The 19465-nt window shown below is 40.6% G+C and overlaps 1 protein-coding gene across 1 annotated transcript in view; it reads right to left on the reverse strand.

The window, feature by feature from the left end:
- Nucleotides 1-19465, reverse strand: part of cntn3a.2 (contactin 3a, tandem duplicate 2) — a 167982-nt gene that overhangs the window by 52464 nt on the left and 96053 nt on the right. Inside the window, exons 9-12 of the mRNA XM_022677584.2 lie at nt 18485-18621; nt 14570-14699; nt 4272-4425; nt 87-214 (exon numbers count right to left, since the gene is read on the reverse strand). Of these exons, the coding sequence (XP_022533305.2) occupies nt 87-214; nt 4272-4425; nt 14570-14699; nt 18485-18621 (549 nt within the window). The remainder of the gene's footprint in view (nt 1-86; nt 215-4271; nt 4426-14569; nt 14700-18484; nt 18622-19465) is intronic.

The following is a 19465-nucleotide window of genomic DNA, read 5'->3' on the forward strand; positions in this document are numbered from 1 at the left end:
ATTTAAATTCTGTAAAATCCAAAAAAAGTCCATAGAACTCTAGTGCTGCACTGTGCATCTGTCTTTTTTTTAATTTTTTTTTTTACCTGTGACGAGCAGTCTTCCAGTGGTGCTCGCTGTCCCAAACTGGTTTCTGGCCAAGCATGTGTAGATCCCTCCATCCGTCTTGGTCACATTTACGATTCTCAGCGTTCCATCAGGGAGAAGACTTACTCTGCAAGAGAGAAATGAAGCGTCATGCAAAATCAAATCCACATCTCACCTGCATCCCGCTAACAGAGCACGTTCTGGATTACCAAGAAGTTTCATCTTAGTTTATTCAGAGCGTGGAGAAAGGGAGCGCGAAAGTGTGTTTCAGTAGAACGGGCTATAAATCATTTCGCGATGTGGCGTAATGCTCGCAGCTGGCTGGTGCGTCTCTGCGGCGACGGCGCGATACGTGTTTATGACTCACAGTAAACATTCCTTGAAATGCAGAGGCTGATGAGGCCTGTAATGGAGCGCCGCATTTCCAGCAGCATCATCCTCCTATTACTCAAAGGCCCTTCTGGACCGCGGTGCCATCACGACACTCAGCCGTGCACTCTCACCAGCCACTCTCTGCTGCGGATTCCCCAACATCTTCCTAACGGCTCGGGTAAGTGCTGCCGAACGCATCGAGACTAACTGTTCCACTCAACGGCGCTTTTAGAACGTGTAGTGATCTGTGATCCCACTTTCTTACATTCACAATAATCTTAACAATTCATTTAATAACTACGTGTGAAACAGCACATTCATGTGATCATGTGAAAGAAGAGCACATTGTTGAGATTAATGATATCAGCTGCACTCTTTTAATTCAGTGACACCTAATGCGTGTTTGCACTTGTAACTGTGAGAGTTGCTCTCAATTTAACCCACAATACACACTCTTAATACTGTACAATACACGCTCAACTTAACCCAGAACAGTATCTTTAAACATCAAACAATGCTCTCAATACAATACACAACTTCACAAAATATTATGATATTGCAAGGCGCGCTGTATTATAAGGCACACTTTCAATGAACGTCTATTTTCTGGTCTATATTTAAGGCACAACAGATTATAAGATGTATTTTAAGCGACAATAGTAAGGAACAAGGGCGTCGCCATGGTTCCCTTCTAATTCAAGCAGGTCTTTCCAGTAATTTAGTTAACTGCAGCGCTTAGCACAAGTAAAGCGCTACACTAAGTAACCCTGAGTGTTCCGGTAAGCCAGGGCGCTATCAGCCAGCTGTTTGTCCCACATATCTTGTTTTAACACAGTAAACATGCAGACTACAGTCGGACATACTCACCTCCGAGCGGCGAAAGAGCTAGGGCTGTGGTTAGCAGCTAATGCTAATTTCGCTCCAGTCTTGGTGCTGGAGAAACTTCACTGAAACTCCTGTATAACTCTGTACTTCAGCAGAGTGGCTTTACTGCTACAAGCTCCTACAACCTGACTGGTAAAATTCATACATAAGGCGCACCGAATTACAAGGTGAATTTATAATTTTTGGGATAATTGGCATAATTAAAGGATTTTAGGTGCATCTTACAGTGCACAAGTGGTCAACTAAACATAAATCAATTAATCACAACATTGCATGTGAACCAGAGAGAGGAACAAGAAGATTAGGGAGTGGTAGGAAAGGGAGATTTAGTTAGTTAGGAGATTTAATCCACGTTTCAGCATAAATAAAAGGAAGTGTGGGCCAAACTTGGCAAAATAATTACCTTGCATAAACAATACTACATATTAGCGATCTATAGTGCACTAGTTAATTGCACATCACACAGCTGGATTTAGGGCAAGTAGAGTGTCACGAATGAGCCAGGCAGGGAGACGAGGAGACGGACGCAAGTGCAGGTAAGGGCGAAATAAATAATTTATTAAATAAATAACAAATAAACAAAGAAACAAGTAAACACGTAACAAAGATAATAAACCAAAATAAACGAGGGAGACTAGAGAACATAAACAAACTAGAGATAATGGTAATAAAACAAACAAACAGGGAATATATACAAGGAGCTAGGGAACATGAAATAAAACAAGAAACTAGAAAAGATAACCAAATAACTAAGAACACAAAATAAACGGAACAAACCAGAAACTAAGGCGCGAAGAACAGAGGCTATGAAACAGAGAAACACTAGAAAGACAAAACAACAGGAGTTGGTGCAAAGACCGACGAAGGACAAGAGACAAAGGAAGGCTTTATAGCATACAAGGGAAGTGGAAACACCTGGGGCTAGGGGGCGGAGCTTACAAATTGACACAGGTGGAAAAGTACTGAGACAGAACACAGGGGCACAGGTCACGTGGGACACACACAGAGACATGAGACAAGGCCAGGACGTGACACGGAGTGTCTTTGGTATCGTGATAATGTTTTACTTCTACCCCTCACATTTTCACAAAATTATCTGAACATTCTACTCCTTACATTAAAAAAAAAAAAGCCTCATTACTACTATTTCATTTCAGCTTGTGTTCATTGTTAAAAAAAAACCCTTTCCAGATTAATCTCTCCATCCAGATAGTGTGAATTCTACTGTGTTTGGATGTAAAGAAGTACAAACATATACCATTCTGACACTCTTTTGGCATTAATGGAACTTACATTAGCATATTTTTCGCACTATAAGGCGCACCATATTATAAGGAGTAGTATCAATGAACGTCTTTTCAACTCAAACGAGCGCTGGATGTTAATCTACACAGATTTCTTTCCTGAAAACTCTTTATTTGGGTGAATAAAGTGCTTCTGTTTATTTACAGTAAGCTTAGAATTCCAATATTTTTAACAGTGCGGTTAGCAGCAGCCATAATCCCAGTTAACAGCAGCGCTTAGCACTAGTAAATGCTGCCTGACAGAGCTACACTGAGGAACCAAGAGTGCTCTGGTGAACCCTGGGTGCTATCAGCTAGCGGTTCACTCCGTGTATCTTATTTTAACACAGAAATTGCGCAGGCTACAGTCCAATATACTCACCTCTGAATGGCAAAAGAGCTAGCGCTGCGGTTAGCAGCTAATGCTAAACCTACTCCAGCCTCTGTGCTGGAGAAACTTTACTGAAATTCCTTTATAATGCTGTACTTCAGCGGAGTGGCTTTACTGCTCCTTACAACTTTGTAAAACTGGTAAAATTCATATATACGGTACTTTTACTTTTATATTTTAAGTCGTTTTGAAACCAGTACTTTTACACTTTTACTTGAGCAAAAAGCTACAACTTTTACAGAACTATTTTTAAACCCTACAATCTATACTTTTACCTGAGTAACCTCTGATCTTAGAATCCCTCTGCCCCTACTCAACATCTCTCACATCACTCACTCAGACCTCCAGCATTAGCAGTAGAAGATTACACAACAACATAGAAACAGTAACAGAGACAAATATCGTGAGCCTATTGAATCGTGAGCTGAGTGTATCACAATGCCACAATACCCCTGTGGATATCTCACAGCTCCTTTGTTTCTCCCTTCTCTGCCAGTTCTTCCCTCGTTACGACACAAAACGCTACTTTCATGAACACGTTGGTAGTTGTGCCGCATTCCCGATGCAGACAGCTCTGTGAAATGAGATTCCTAATGCTATAAACCCTACACTGGAATGTTATTATAGCGTTAGCTCCACTTTTCCCCCCCTTCTTTCTCCCCAGTGCGCTTACAGTTAAATTGGACTGGGGATGTCTCACTGAGTGCTCTCCAAACAAATGCGCTGTGGCATGATGCAAATCCCTTTGTTCTACCCGCAATTTCCTCGACAGAATAATCCCCCAAACTACTTAATCCAACTTCATTAGAAAACTGGGGGAAAACACACACACACACACATATATCCGAACCAAACAGTGGAGCTAAAGGCGCTGTTGTGCCTGCTCAAGTGGCCTCCTACCACGAATCATTTCATACCTCACAGACTCGGCCCAAAATGCCGCGCTACCCCCTGCGAGGCCGATCTAATAGGCTCCTTAATAATTCATGAGTGTTATGGTCAGTGGGCCACCACAACCGCCGCTTGCTCTGTCCCTTTTGATAGCTGTTAAAATGCAGTGAGCCCACTGTGATGGCAGGCAGCGAGAGGCTGGGAGAAAAGGAGGAGGAGGAATGATAGAATAGAAAGAGAGGAGAGGGGTTGAGCCACGAGAGATACAGCAGTAGAAAAAAAAAGAAGATGAGACACAACAGGAGCACTGTATCCGAGAAAAAAAAAAAAAACACACAGAACGGAGAGGTAAACGCTCCTACCTCTCGCTGCTCTGCTGCAGCACTTCACTGCCTTTCCTCCAGGTGCTGATGGCAGCGGGATAAGCCTGGGGTTTGCACGCCATGCTCACCGCGCTGCCCGTCTTGGCTTTGAGCAGCCCTCGCAGCGGGTTCCTGGAGAAGTCTGGCGGTGAAGCTGTGGGGGGAGGAACGGAGGGGTTCATGAAATAGTGAGGGAAAGCAGCAGTGATCCATCATACTTCAAACTAGGGTCAGCTCTCTATCATTGAGAAGCTGTGTGGAATGATACAGCGTTGCCTCACAGTGGATATAAACATCGATACACACAGGTCAATTTAACAGGCGTGAAAAAGCATCGCCAAGGATCATTCCTGGACACAGAGCAGCAGATTTTTATTTATTTTTACTTTTCACATTTACTCTTTATTTTTCCTAAGCTCAGGGCTGTTTCATTTTGCTGCAGTTGATCAGGTCTAGATTCAGCAACAGTGTGTGCTGAAAGAATGAGGTCAGCTGACTACCTGAATATACTGAATATAGACAAGGTTATTCCATCAATGGATTTTATATTTCTTCCCTGATGGCACGGGTATATTACAAGATGATAATATCAGGATTCTGAGTTTTACTTTGCCACTGTTGACACAATCCAAAACTGTGGTGCTCATATATAAGAAGATTGGCCCTGCATCTCTGTAAAGCTGCTTTGTAACAACATTAGTTTTCATTGAATAACTAACTAAATTTAAAAAACCTTTAAAACTGACATTTTAAAGGCCAGGCCACAATTTTAAATCACTTGGTTGGATCTCAACTCAAACCAGAAGACATTTCGAGCTCTGGATACTGCAGTACTTCAGTCCCAGCACTAAAGGACATCCGGGCTTCCCACTGCCTCACAGCAGACATAACCACCGCTTTACAGAGGTCAATATAACGGGTGTGAATGTGTTATTGAGTGAACGTCCGTCTGCAGTCTCTGAGTATTTCGCAGTTTGCTGGCTGGTCACAGTGTTGGGGGACACCATCGCTATTACCTAATTAGCCCATAGAGGTCAGCTGCCCCCTGCTTTAACAGCGTTAGAGTGAGCTACTGCTTTGGTTGCAGTATTCAACGCTGCAATCGCTTCTGGCCTTATAAAGCAGGGGTGTTTCAACACCCTCTCCCCTCCCCCCCGGCTCTATTTTTCTCCTCTTCCTTTCCCCCCCCCTCTCTCTCTCTCTCCTCTCTCTCTCTCCTCTCTTGTTCTCTCTGAGCTGATGACAGAAGGACGAACGTGGCCTGTGTCACTGTTTGCTCTCAGCTTTTTTCCTTCAGCGAGCGCATCTGCTGCCGTGCCATCAGAGACACCATCTCTCTCTCTCTCTCTCTCTCTCTCTCTCTCTGTCTCTCTCTTCTCTCTCTCCAGACGATCAATACTGGATTAACATGACTGACTCGCAGCTCTCTGCTCCCTCTGCTATTAATGTGGCAAAATCAATGTGCTGATAGGAAATTCAGAAAACAGAGGAGGAGGACTTTGTGAGACTGTTCTCCATTTATTTGTATTATTTTTAGGTAAGAGCAGAAGGCGAGGGCTGTTGCTGGAAGTCAAACGGGTATTTTGATGCACTGAAAGTAGTAAAATACGCTGACCTTACTTACCTGTTAAACCTGTACAAAATTTCAACATTCCTGCATAAATTTGAAGTGACCAAATTTTGACCTTAAGTTATTTTTTTGTATTATTATTTGAGAAGTTTTTTTTTGAGCAGAAGTGGGTGAAAAGCAGTGTCTTATAAAGGTCACTACTTAGATAAATGTTGAAGGTCCAGAGGTTCATTGATATAGTGAACTGTGGTAAAATGAGATCTGGTTTGTGAACGATGGAGTGTATGGATGCCATTGTTTCAGAGTGTTCTCATGTCTGTGTTACCTTCTGACTCTCTCTTTTTAGTAAGGTATTATAGTCAGATCTACTGCACGACTGAAGAAGTTATAATAATGATAATCTGTTCATATTCTCTGTACTTCATACATCCAATCAAAATTAAATCCACCTCTGTACCTTTTTCAGACCAGCTGCCAACCCTTTAGCTACTGCCACCATCCATAACCAACTACGTTTACTTGGACTTTTACTGCTACTATATAAAATAATCATTAACAAATAATTTCCTGTATTTTTTTGCATTTTAAAGCACCAGATTATAAGGCGGACTATCAATAATAGTCTATTTTCTGGTCTATTTTCATACATAAGGTGCACTGGATTATAAGGTGCATTATGCGTCACTAATTCAGCAGGTCTTGCTGCTGAGTTAAGTAAAGCTAAGTAACTAAGTTAGGTAAACCTAAGATAAGTAAACAAAACTGTAATTCTTTAGAAATATATATTTAAATTCAAACGAGCACTGGATGTTAATCTACACAGATTTCTCTCCTGAAAACTGTTTGTTTGTGTGAGTAAAGCATTGGCGTAGGAACCGGGGGGGATGGGTGGGACATGTCCCACCCAATATTAGAAACAGGTGGATTTGTCCCCCCCAAAAATGATATCGTTTCGCTCAGATCAGCTGTACTATTAATGAGGAGACAGACCGGACCAATCACGGAGCCAGTTCATGTATTAATTCCCGCCTCTCAGTAGAAACAGCCAATCAGCTTGCTGGTTTTGCGACGCGGGGAGGAGAGGCAGTGTGCTGGTGGTGGAAGCCCCGCCCCCTCGCTGTGAGATTTAGCAGCGGGATCGGGCTGCAGCAGCAGCTGATTTAAAAACCGATCTGGATATAAAGAGATTTTTTTTTAAAAAAAGGTAACGGTAGGTTAAAGGGATAGTTCGGTATTTTTGACATGAGTCTGTATGGCATCATCATAACCAGTGTCGTGCATCCACACTGACTTACCCCCCACAGCGTCCTGTGAGCCGAGTTCTTGTCCAGTTTAGGTCAAAGCGAAAGTAGTCCGGCATGTTTGCTGGGGTCAGGAAAATAACTCCTTTTTCTTCCCAAAGCAGTACGTGTTCAAAAGAGTGATTTATTTACATCACAAAAAACTAACCCTGCAAAAGTCACGCCTCGTAAATCACTTGGGTCCTACTTTCTCTCGTTCCATATCAATGCGCGCAGCGCTGCAACCTGACAGCTAGCCTACGTGTTTGGGTCGCTTTGTTTACTTCTCGCCTCGAGAACATGTCTGACTACGAGAGTGACGAGGAAAACATTGATCACCGCTCAGAGCCACGGGGATATCTTTATGAACCCGAGTATATAGATGTTGAACTTCGCCAAATGGAATTAGATCGGGCAGAAAGAGAGAGGGTGGACAGAGAAGTGGTGGAAGATGAAACTGGAGCCACTGCTGGAGCTGCGATACCCAGGGTGGCCGACAAATCCTGGTGCACTTGTTTCAAGTGCGAAATAATGCAGACCGAGGTGGAATGCTACTGTTGCCACGAGTGGGACTTAGTTATGCCCGAGATGCAAGACCTATCCATTGATGAGGATGTCAGCGGGGCAGCTGCTTGCATCACAAACAACAGTGACTTCCCTGCACTCCTGAATGCTGGTGTGTTGAGAACTTTTTTACGCTATGAGCGAATGCTGTAGAGAACATTGGTAGGCTACAGTTTTATTTACCTGGGGTGCAGGGACAGCAGATTTCTTCAGAATCCGTTTCTTCATCTGTCGTTGTCCAGGACATGTGGATAAAAAGTCATCATCGCTGAAGTGCGCACTGCAAACACGAAGCTTTTTTATTTTTTCCACTTTTGTGTCCACATGGATGCCCAGCGCTAGTACCCAAAGTTTCCTCAGAGCAACATCAGTCACAGGAAAACGATGAAAACTCTGCGGAGAATCAGCCACATCTTTGTTGCTACAGCCTGGATAGTCACAAGTCCGCACCATTTTAACACACACACACACACACACACACCTAGCTATATATATATATATGTGTTTACAAAGCATATAAAAGCCAATAGACTTCTCCCTAAAGTTAGCTCATTTGCGTTGCTAGTCTGAACACAGCTGCTAAGCACTGCCAAAACACAGAACAAGTTGACGCGTGCGCAGCTCGCTGTCAGAATGACGCGCACTGATACGAAATGAGAGAAAGTAGGACCCAAGTGATTTACGAGGCGTGACTTTTGCAGGGTTAGTTTTTTGTGATGTAAATAAATCACTCTTTTGAACACGTACTGCTTTGGGAAGAAAAAGGAGTTATTTTCCTGACCCCAGCAAACATGCCGGACTACTTTCGCTTTGACCTAAACTGGACAAGAACTCGGCTCACAGGACGCTGTGGGGGGTAAGTCAGTGTGGATGCACGACACTGGTTATGATGATGCCATACAGACTCATGTCAAAAATACCAAACTATCCCTTTAACCACGTCAACTGTGATGATATGTTTCTGATAGCTGGTTAAAAATACACGTCTCTGAATCAGCAAAAAGTTTAATCCCACTGTGATTAATAAACTGCAGCTGTGTTAGTGAGTTAGTTTAACTTAAATTAATTAGATAGGGAGTCAGGGTTAAAGAAAAAAATATATATATGTAATGTTCAACTTGACCTGTATCTGATCAGCTAATCACTGTTTCATTTTCAATTAATTTAGGATTACAGGACTTACTGTGAGCTATAATGAACGAATATTCATTTAGCTAACTAGTTTACTAGAAGCCAGATGTAGTGGTTAGCCAGAATATAGTACAGTACTTTATGTTTTAGTTTAAAGCAGTTTCTTAACCCTGATCACTGCCCCAAAATTGTGTTTTCCACCTGATCCAGCTGATCGGCTAATAAACAGTAATTTACCGAGTTTACCTGTTAAAATCTCTTAGCCCCCTATGGAGCCTAAATTAATCATGTATATCCAGCAGTGTATTAAACACATCATACCACCACTTACTCTTTTAAATGCCTTTAAAGCAGAGGAAGCTCTAGAATATGGAGAACAGTGTTAATATGCAGTAGAATATGTAAGAACAGGGTTGAGAAATACTGCTGTAACGTGACTTCTGTTCATTTGTAGTTCAGTGACCACATGTCTATGAAACGTAAAGTTACATTCTTTTACATAAAAGGACACCATCTTAAGAAGAGCTCTCAGTAGAAAAAAATAAAGCGCAGGAGAAAACGTAAAGATATGACAGAATTGACATGCCAATACATAATAATAATAATAATAATAATAATAATAATAATAACCAAATCTGTTATATTATTTTAAATATTAGGTGATAACTGATCATTTTTGTTATATGTATATAATTCAGACATTGCATTCATATTCTTTTCTAACAACAGTAACTGTAACGTGGAGTAACATGTTTAGGTTGTAAAGTCACCTTTTAATAATAATTTACTTTTAATTAAAAGTAATTTCCACAAATGTTGTTCTAGGAAACTATAGGGTGGGCTTGGGTTCATATTGGCAAATGTGTCCCCCCCAATATCAAACCCGCTCCTACGCCCTTGGAGTAAAGCGCTTATGTTTATTTACAGTAAGCTTAGATTTTCAGATTTCCACTAAGTCTGGGTGTAGCATTAGCATTAGCAGCTAACTGCTAGCACTGGCCACATTTAGCGCTAGTAAATGCCACCTGACAGCGCTACACTGAGGAACCCTAAGTGTTCTGGTAAGCCAGGATCTTAGCTAGCGGTTCTTCCCACGTAGCTTACTTAACATGGTAAACACGCAGGCTGCAGTCTGATATACTCACCCCTGAACAGTGAAAGAGCTAGTGCTTAGCGTGGTTGGCGGCTAATGCTAATAACTAAACTAAACTAAACTGAACTAAACTGAATCCTGTATAATGCTGTACTTCAGTGGAGTGGCTTTACTGCTCCTTACAACCTGACTGGTAAAATTTATAAATAAGGCACACCTGATTATAAGGCACACTGACGATTTTTGGGAAAATGAAAGGATTTTAAGCGCGCCTTATAGTGTGAAAAGTATTACATTGAATCAGGATTCAGAACAGTTTAGATTGAAATCCAAAAATCTACAGTAAAACTAGTGGAGTCAATTAATATAAAAATTAATCAGATAAATAATGACGATATCCTGTGAATAATAACAAATTAAACATAACACTTCTTCTTCTTCTTTTAAGACTCAGGCTTGCAATAGTTGAAATGTAAAATTAAATAAAAAAAAGAAAATTAAAAACTATTTAATAATATATTCCTCACTAGAGGGGCATGAAATACCAGCTCTCACGCAACAGGGCTTTAAATATACAGTGTATAAATATATATTTGAAGGTGTTAACTTTGTTAACACTAATTTCTGCTAATTTTCACTAGCCTGATACAGTTTACGCTATTTGCTATCAATGTAAAGTGAATTCCAGCATCCTATACAAGCTCTCTGAATAAAATGCATGCATTTGGAGCTTTTAATAGACATACTGAAAGAAAAAAACAAGGTTTACTTGAGATATTATGGTTTGGATGCTGAAATCTTTAGTACAGATTTAAACTCAAAGCCTCTCTCTCTAAACATTACCGGAGCTTGTTACCTTGGCTAAATGCCCAACTTCTATTCTAATGAGAGAACAGGATATAGTCCAATTCACCCACTGAGAGCCTCTTAACATCAGTGAACACCACAGTCTGCTGAATACAACACCAGTTACATGTGAAATATGGCATTACAGTATGCTTCTACTTGATCATGTTCTTCAGACAAGACTGTGGGTATCAGTTTAAGGGTGTGTGTGTTTTTGAGTGGAAATTGGGGTGTAAATACTTAACATACACTGTTACGTCTAAAAGTGGATTGTATGTGCTATTTTTATATTCAGATTTTTTTAGGTGAATCTCAGCTGCTGCTATTTGGATGATGTCTTCTATTCATTGGTTGGACAATGAAACTGAAATAATTTATTGTCCTGACGGACAGTTCTGGTGGAAACAGGAGAGTTGAGGTGCACATTGAATTCTGCCGTGATTTTGGGCAGCTGTGGTTTTATGTTTTTAAGGGTGTACTCACACTAGGCAATCTGAACCGTGCCCGGGCACGGTTACCTCCCAAAGCACGGTTCGTTTGGCTAGTGTGATCGCTCCGAACCGTGCCCGGGCACGGTACGCTGAACCGTGCCCGGGCCCGCTTGGAGAGGTGGGCCTGAGCACGGTTCACTTGGACCCGGGCACGGTACAGATGCAGTGTGAGCGCAAACCGTGCCCGGGCACGGATCAAGATGACGTCAGTGATGCGACGCTACTGTAAACGGAGGACGTTTTATACACAATTCTGCATATAATATTTTTGAAAAGGGTTCTAAAGAGCACCATAATGGTTAGTGTTACCCATAATAAATTAGGACTACTATCTACAAGTCCTAAACAACAAACACATTTTATTATTACTTGAGTTTTATGTTTCGCTCCTTTGGTCACTATTTATGTATATAGCAAGTACGTCTCTTACCTTACTGATGAACGAGAATTGTAGTCCGCGAGTAAAGCTGCAAATTTCTCCCTGGACGTCTGCTGCTTGTGTAAAAACCTTCTTACACGTGCAGCACGATTAGCAGTAAATCGCTGTGTTGCACAATCAATGAATCTCTGGTTCAGTTGCGTATTTGCACGCCCAAAACGACTCCAGAGAAACAAAAACAACAGTACAATCCTGAAATCCATTGTTTTGCGCGCGCATACTGTTCTTCAAAACAAAAGTCACCTGTTGATGACGAAAGCGTGCTCGGGCACGGATCGTTTAGCGCAGTGTGAGTGCAGGCCTGCGGGGGAGTGGGGAGGGGGCCGAACCGTGCTCCGGCACGATTCAACCCAACCGGGCCTAGTGTGAGTACACCCTAAGATACAATCCGGGTTAGCACCCGAACATCCCTTTCAGACAGCTTCCTCTTGCGTCCACAGTTAATCCTGTTGGATGTGGTTGGCCCTTCTTGGTGGTATGCTGACTTTACCCTGGATACCGTGGCTCTTGATACATCACAAAGTCTTGCTGTCTTGGTCACAGATGCGCCAACAATTTGTCCTCTTTTGAACTCTGGTATGTCCCCCATAATGTTGTGTGCATTGCAATATTTTGAGCAAAACTGTGCTCTTACCCTGCTAATTGAACCTTCACACTCTGCTCTTACTGGTGCAATAATGTGCAGTTAATGAAGATTGGCCACCAGGGTGCACCAATTTAGTCATGAAACCTCCCACACTAAAATGACAGGTGTTTCAGTTTCATTGTCCAACCCCTGTATATCAGACATTCACAAAGAGCAAGTGACCCATGGTGTCCCTTGATCACCATGTGGTCTATGGGAAATTGAATTCCTTCATTTGTGAATACTCTTTGTATACTACATTCTGAGTTATAGGCCTATAGACTGGGGCCTACTGTTTGTAAAAACCTTACTTAAATTAGTTCTGGTAGTCTTTGTACTTTACACTAACTTTACACTACACATGTAGGGGTGGGTACCGTTTATTTTCGTATTTCTGTGGGGAGGTAGGTTATGTTCTGTGTCTTTTTTTCTATTTTATTTTGTTGTGTACTTAAGTGATTTGTCTTGATCTTAATACATATTTACTAAAAAAATCTATCTGAGTCTTTCTTTTATTATGTTGTTGCCTCCTAAACCCTAGAAGTTTTGATTAGTTGGGAGTTTTACCCGTAAAAAAGGGGGTCGTAACAACACTTATTTATCAAAAATAAATGTTTAATTTAATTTTCCCCAAAAATGGACAGTGTGCCTTATAATCTGGTGCGTCTTATGTATGAATCCTACCAGTCAGGTTGTAAGGAGCAGTAAAGCCACTGAAGTACAGCGTTATTCAGGAGTTTTATTGAAGTTGGAGAGCAATAATAGCATTATCTGATAATCGCACTTAGCGCTAGGTATCTCTTTTGCCGCTCAGACGTGGGTATATTGGACTGTAGTCTGCATGTTTACTGTGTTAAAACAAGCTATGTGGGATGAACTGCTACACAGAGAATCATTACACAGAGAAATCTGTGCATGAAAATGGACCCAAAAAAAGAGGTTAATTAATAGTGCGCCTTATAATACGGTGCCTTTTATAGTCAGTAAAATACATTTCTTTTGCAAAAATTTCTTGCTGCACGGGCTGCACGATATATTGTTTAAGCATCGTCATCGCGATATGCGCATATGAGGCAATTAAATCCAACACGTCATGTTGCAATGTTTTGATTATTGACACAAGAAGTAGATACACAGGGCTGTCTCTGTGTCTGTGTAAGTAACCGGCTGCTGCCTGAGAAGCGCAAAGGGGAGGGGGAGTGCGAGGGAGTGGGGGGTGGCTGGAGTAAAGACAGAGGTAACCGCATGGCCTCCATCCACATGGTTGGGCACGTGCTTGTAAACGCACATGTGCAAAGCTGTGCACATCAGTCCAGTTGCACAGTTTTGTGCAGATATTTCCAGTTACAGCTGAATTCACACTTTTAATCCCAGAAAAACGCTCTTATTTACCTTTTAAAAAGTCATTTAAATGCTTGATTAAAGGGCCGATTAGTGTTGTTTTGCTGTTTTCCTCGGGTTGGGGGTGGGGCTAGTGACTTTATGGGCCCTGTATTGTTTAATCTTGCGATATACATCCGCATTTTGGCAAAGTAACACTTTTGCAATATCGCCTGTGCCATTTTTCAGCAGGATAATGCTCACTCTCACACAGCAAGGCCCTCCCAGGAATGGGAATTTCTCTGCTAGATTGCAACACTTTGGTGGCATGCTTGCTTGCCAGATTTATTGCCAATTGAGCATTTATGGGACCAGCTGGGACGCCAGCTTTGGCAACCTACAGTATGAGTGTAGAGCAGGATGTACCAAGCCCAGCTGCAACACCTGTAGGCGAATGTGCTGCAGGGTAGCATATGGAACCTGTAAACCACCATGCCTAATCGTATCTTATGCAGCATCCAGGCCAAATGCAGCCCAACAGGGTCCTAGAGCCTTCAATTATAGAGTTTTCCCAAGTAACAGCTGTGAAATAACAATATTTTAAAGGAAATTACACCAAAACATCTAAAATGCTGACTGCTGTGACAAGTAATATACATGTGCAGCATCAAGGTAAATGCTAGGTTCAAACTGTCTTTAAAACAGCCAATAAACATCTTTTTAAAATACACATCCTTATGAAAACAGATAAAATCATAAAAAGTGCTCTGCAGATATCCATAACAATACTCAAATGCACTTAAGTGAACAGAGTGCACTGCATTAAGGTACAGCGAACCACACATTCTGTACACACAAAGCAACATGGATCGCATAGAGAATGAGAGCAAGAGAGGACAAGATAAACAGGATGAAAAAGAGGCTTTGAAGATGACTTACCCAGCACCACCAGCTCGGCACTAAAATAAATGATGCCATGCTTGTTCTCAGCCACACACTGATACATGCCAGCATCAGACAGGTTGACTGAGGCAATGGTAAGAGCTCCACTATCTATCTGAATCCTGTCCTGCAGAAGATACAGACAGACAGAGAGACAAAAACAGAGAGAAAAGAGAACACATTCAAGGTATGCTGTATACAACACAGTGCACATTGAAATGCTAGATTAATACACAAGTATCCCTAATTATAAACAACCTTATATATACAGCTTTGGGAAAAAATAAGAGAACACTTAAAAGTGATGACTTTTCTTTGATTTTACCAAATTGAAAACCTCTGGAATATAATCAAGAGGAAGATGAATGATCACAAGCCATCAAACCAAGCTGAACTGCTTGAATCTTTGCAGCAGGAGTGCAGGCATAAAGTTATCCAAAAGCAGTGTGTAAGACTGGTCTTTGCATTATTTGAGGAGGTCTGAAAGCATCTTTTTGATATTTCAGCCATTTCTCACTTTCTGCAAATAAATACATGCTCTAAATGACAACATTTTTTATTTGGAATTTGGGAAAAATGGTGTGTGAATAAAACAACAATGTTCATTTTACTCAAATATATACCTATAAATAGCAAAACCAGAAACAACCAAAATAACAAACAAAAAAAAAAGATGCAGAATGCCTTGAGATCTCAAATAATGCAAAGAAAACAAGTTCATATTAATTTAGAAACATAAAAACTGATGTTTTAAGTGTTCAGAACTCAATATTTGGTGGAATAACCCTGGTTTTTATTCACAGTTTTCATGCATCTTGGCTTGTTCTCCTCCACCAGTCTTACACACTGCTTTTGGATAACTTTATGCCTTTACTCCTGGCGTAAACATTCAAGCAGTTCAGCTTGGTTTGATGGCCTGTGAGCATCCATCTTCCTCTTGATTATATACCAGAGGTTATTTTTTTGTATATTAATACTTTATTCTCACAAAAATAAAGTATTAACAAAGTATTAACATACTGTTATGCATTACTGTTCACTTAAAAACCTAGTGAAAAACTCTGTGATTCTATGTGGAAAAGAAGTCAAACACTAAACCAACTGAGGAACTCGTACTGAGCAATCTCGTACCAAAGAAAATGCATTGTTTTATTAAGTGATAATTGATAATTACTTGTAATAAAGGTAAAATGTTCAATTATTTAATAAATTATATTGATTTAAGATATATCCCAGCACTAGAGATTAGTCCCTTATTAAGCTCTAACCGCGCTAAGTGCTAGCTCTTTGGCCGTACAGAGGTGAGTATTATCGGCCTGTACCCTGCTGCTTTCTCTGGCTAGCTCCGCTGGAGCAGCATTAGCATTAGCCGCTAACCATGCTAAGCGCTAGCTCTTTGACCGTTCAGAGGTGAGTATATCGGACTATAGCCTGCGTGTTTATCATGGTAAAACAAGCTACGTGGGATGAACCGCTAGCTAATGTCACCCTGGCTTACCGGAACACTCAGGGTTCCTCGGTGTAGTGCTGTTGAGCAGCGCTAGCAGTTAGCCGCTAATGCTAATGCTTCAGCTTTAGTGGAAATCTTGAAATTTAAGCTTAGTATAAATAAACAGAAGCGCTTTACTCGCCCAAATAAACAGTTTTCAGGAGAGAAATTTGTGTATATTAACATCCGATCGTTTGACTTGTCTGATTCGTCTGATTTTTAAAGAGTTACAGTTTTGTTTACTTAATTAGCTTAGCTTTACAGGCAGCGAGACCTGCTGAATTAGAAGAATAACTTGGCGACACCCCTGTTCCTGCTATAAGTTTATGCTACTAGTGTTGCATAAAATGCGTCTTATAATCCAGTGCACCTTATGTATGAAAATAGACCAGGAAATAGCCGTTCATTTATAGTGCACCTTATAATCTGGTGCGCCTTATAGTGCAAAAAATAGGTCACTTTTTTTGTTTGGTCCATTGTTTGACAGCTGTGAACATTTCACCTGGATGCAAACAAATCAAGAACCCCTCTCTCTAAGAAACATGGGTCTTGGCCTGTTTTCAAGCAAGCTGTGGTTTAGTTTGCTGCCAGTGGAAATGCATTTTTTACGACGGTCTGCAACAAACACCGAAATCCAACAAGCTTTTGTTAGTGGACAGCAGTGAAAACAATCGTAAGAAATGCACATCAAATAAGCACTGTTATGCTGATTGTCAAAGATGAAGATGTGAAGTGTCTGTTTTCATGCAACAGCAAGTGGAGGTAATCCATTTTTTATCAGATATATATTCTCCATGTAATCAACAGACCTGGATTTTATTTGCTGCTGAACGTCAAAATACAAACAGCGCATGTAACAAAGTGTTTGTATCACTGCCAAATTTCTGGCCAATCAAAGAACACAATGGACATTGGTGTGTATTGTCTGGTGCACTTCAGTGACTGCAGCCTGAATCCAGCCTAACCAAATAAAAAATGCAGAGTGTCTGAAATAACAAACAAACTCACACAGTCTTTAGAAAACAAACTAGGTATGAAAACTGCTTTTGACAGATTATGATTATGCTGCGCTATTGTGTGAATGTGAACACAGTCATTCATCATTCATGTTGACAAGTAAAAATCAGCCATGTCTGTTTGCTGGAGTACAGTGCAGTAGTACACGGCTCTAAAAACCTTGGGACAAAATGGAAAATGCATCAAAAAATAAATAAATGAAAAAAAAATCAACGTTAAAGTGTTAATGCATGCGATAAATTTGGAATCAGTAATGCGCTATTATTTCTTTTTTACACCACCATATTTGACCCTCAACTTTCGCTGCAATCCGCCCCACCCAACAAGCAGACTTTTTTTTCGCTAGCTACGTGATCTGGTCTCGATCCGACCCAGCTATCAAATATACTCTTTTTAACTGAGCTAAACTGCTGATGAGTCACAGTTTAATCTGATATATTAGCCAGATAATATAGTGCTATGAACAAACACTGTCTTTGCTGCTCCATGCTGTTAACACGCTAAGAGAGCAGCATGTGCAGAGCTCACTGCTCACAGTCGCGGCACATTTCTCTTTTAGCATTTAGTGTTAAAGCAGCTTCACAATGCACAGATACATGCGCTGGAACACAGAATCTTCTCACTATATTTACTTTCTTGCTCGCGCACCAGACAGCTCTGACCAATCAGAGGAGGCAATGTGCTTGCGTGGTTTATCGGTGCGCATGTTGGTGGGTTTCGGCTTATGCCTGTGTGAAACTAAACCAAACAGAGGGAGAAAACGCTCCAAATAAATGAACTCATCAACCATAGAAACCAAACTACAGGTGTGAAATGCTCTTTTACACTCAGAAAATTAAGTTCTAATTCGGATTTTTTTACAACCAAGCTGAGATGTTTATAATAATGTAAAGTAAATATAGCTTATTATATTACATTTACTATGCAGTCTTTATTTCAGTGCCCCACCTTGTTTTTTTATCTCCCCTCAAACATACAAGTATATACTAGTATTTTAATTGACACCACTAATATGAATATAAATGCATTTTATATTTCTTACATTCATTCTTTTATTTACATTTAAATATCTACTATAAATACTTGTGTTTAAAGAAGAACAAGTGCGATTAATCGCAGTTAATCACTGATTTGTTGTGATTAATCAGAAACATTTTTTAATCGATTGACATCACTAACAAACTTGCATTATTTCTTATATTAATATTTTTTACTGTATACAATATTATTACAACTCGAGATACAGTATTTCATGTTTTGTCTGCTCAACATCATTTCATTTGTTATTCATTTAAGTTACATACATGCCGGCAATTACAACATTCCAAAAATGCACTATTTTACACTATTGTTACATCAGTAACCATGATCATCACATGACCCCCAGATTGATGGTGTTACTTTACCTCTGTGGTGAGCAGCTCTCCATTCCTGAGCCAGCTGTATGAAGGTTTGGGCTTTCCATTGGCTTTACATTCCCAAAACAGCCTCTCCTCGATCGACAAGGCACTGTCCTTCATGGTCTGCACCCACTGAGGTTTGGCTGGTGATTAAAAAGAACATAAGACAAGTTATGAAGCTGTTTATTACAATGTGTTGTATGTGTGCAGGATCTCTAAATACTTAGAGTACCACAATATTATATTTAGCAAATTTTACCACTGATTATCAAAAACACAAAGATTTGTATCAGATTGTAGTTGATTTAGGATCAGGTTCTTAGACAGGGATTCAGCCTAGGCGTTGACTAAATTTTCCTTTTTAAATGGTTAGGAAAACTCTATTCAAAATGCTGTGTAGTCCAAGATTAGGCAAACTACCCCCTTGTGTTGTGGTTAATCCCGACTGCTAGACAGCATAGTTATACTCTTTCAACCCCATTCTATTGAGTGCCTAAAAAGTAATCTTTGCTTTTACTTCGATTTTATGTACCATATTTTTCACACTTTCAGGCACCCTTTAAATCCCTTAATTTTCCCAAAAATCGGCAGTGGGCCTTTTTCTCTGCTCTTTCTCTGCAGTTAGCATTACCTGCTAACTGCGCTAAGCACTAGCCCTTTTTCTCCGTCCAGAGGTGAGTATATCGGCATGTAGTCTGCGTGTTTATCGTGTTAAAACAAGCTATGTGGGATAAACCGCTAGCTAATATTACCCTGTCTTACTGGAACACTCAAGGTTCCTCAGTGTAGCTCAGTGTAGCTCTGTCGGGCGGCATTTACTAGAGCTAGCTGTGGCTAATGCTAATGCTGCTGCACCCAGCTTTAGTGAAAATCTGAAAATCTAAGCTTGCTGTAAATAAACAGAAGCGCTTTACTCACCCAAATAAACAGTTTTCGGGAGAGAAATCTGTTCAGATTAAAATCCAACACTTGTTTGACTTTTTTTAA

Source organism: Astyanax mexicanus, chromosome 13 (assembly GCF_023375975.1).
Source record: "Astyanax mexicanus isolate ESR-SI-001 chromosome 13, AstMex3_surface, whole genome shotgun sequence".
Taxonomy (NCBI): Eukaryota; Metazoa; Chordata; class Actinopteri; order Characiformes; family Acestrorhamphidae; genus Astyanax; species Astyanax mexicanus.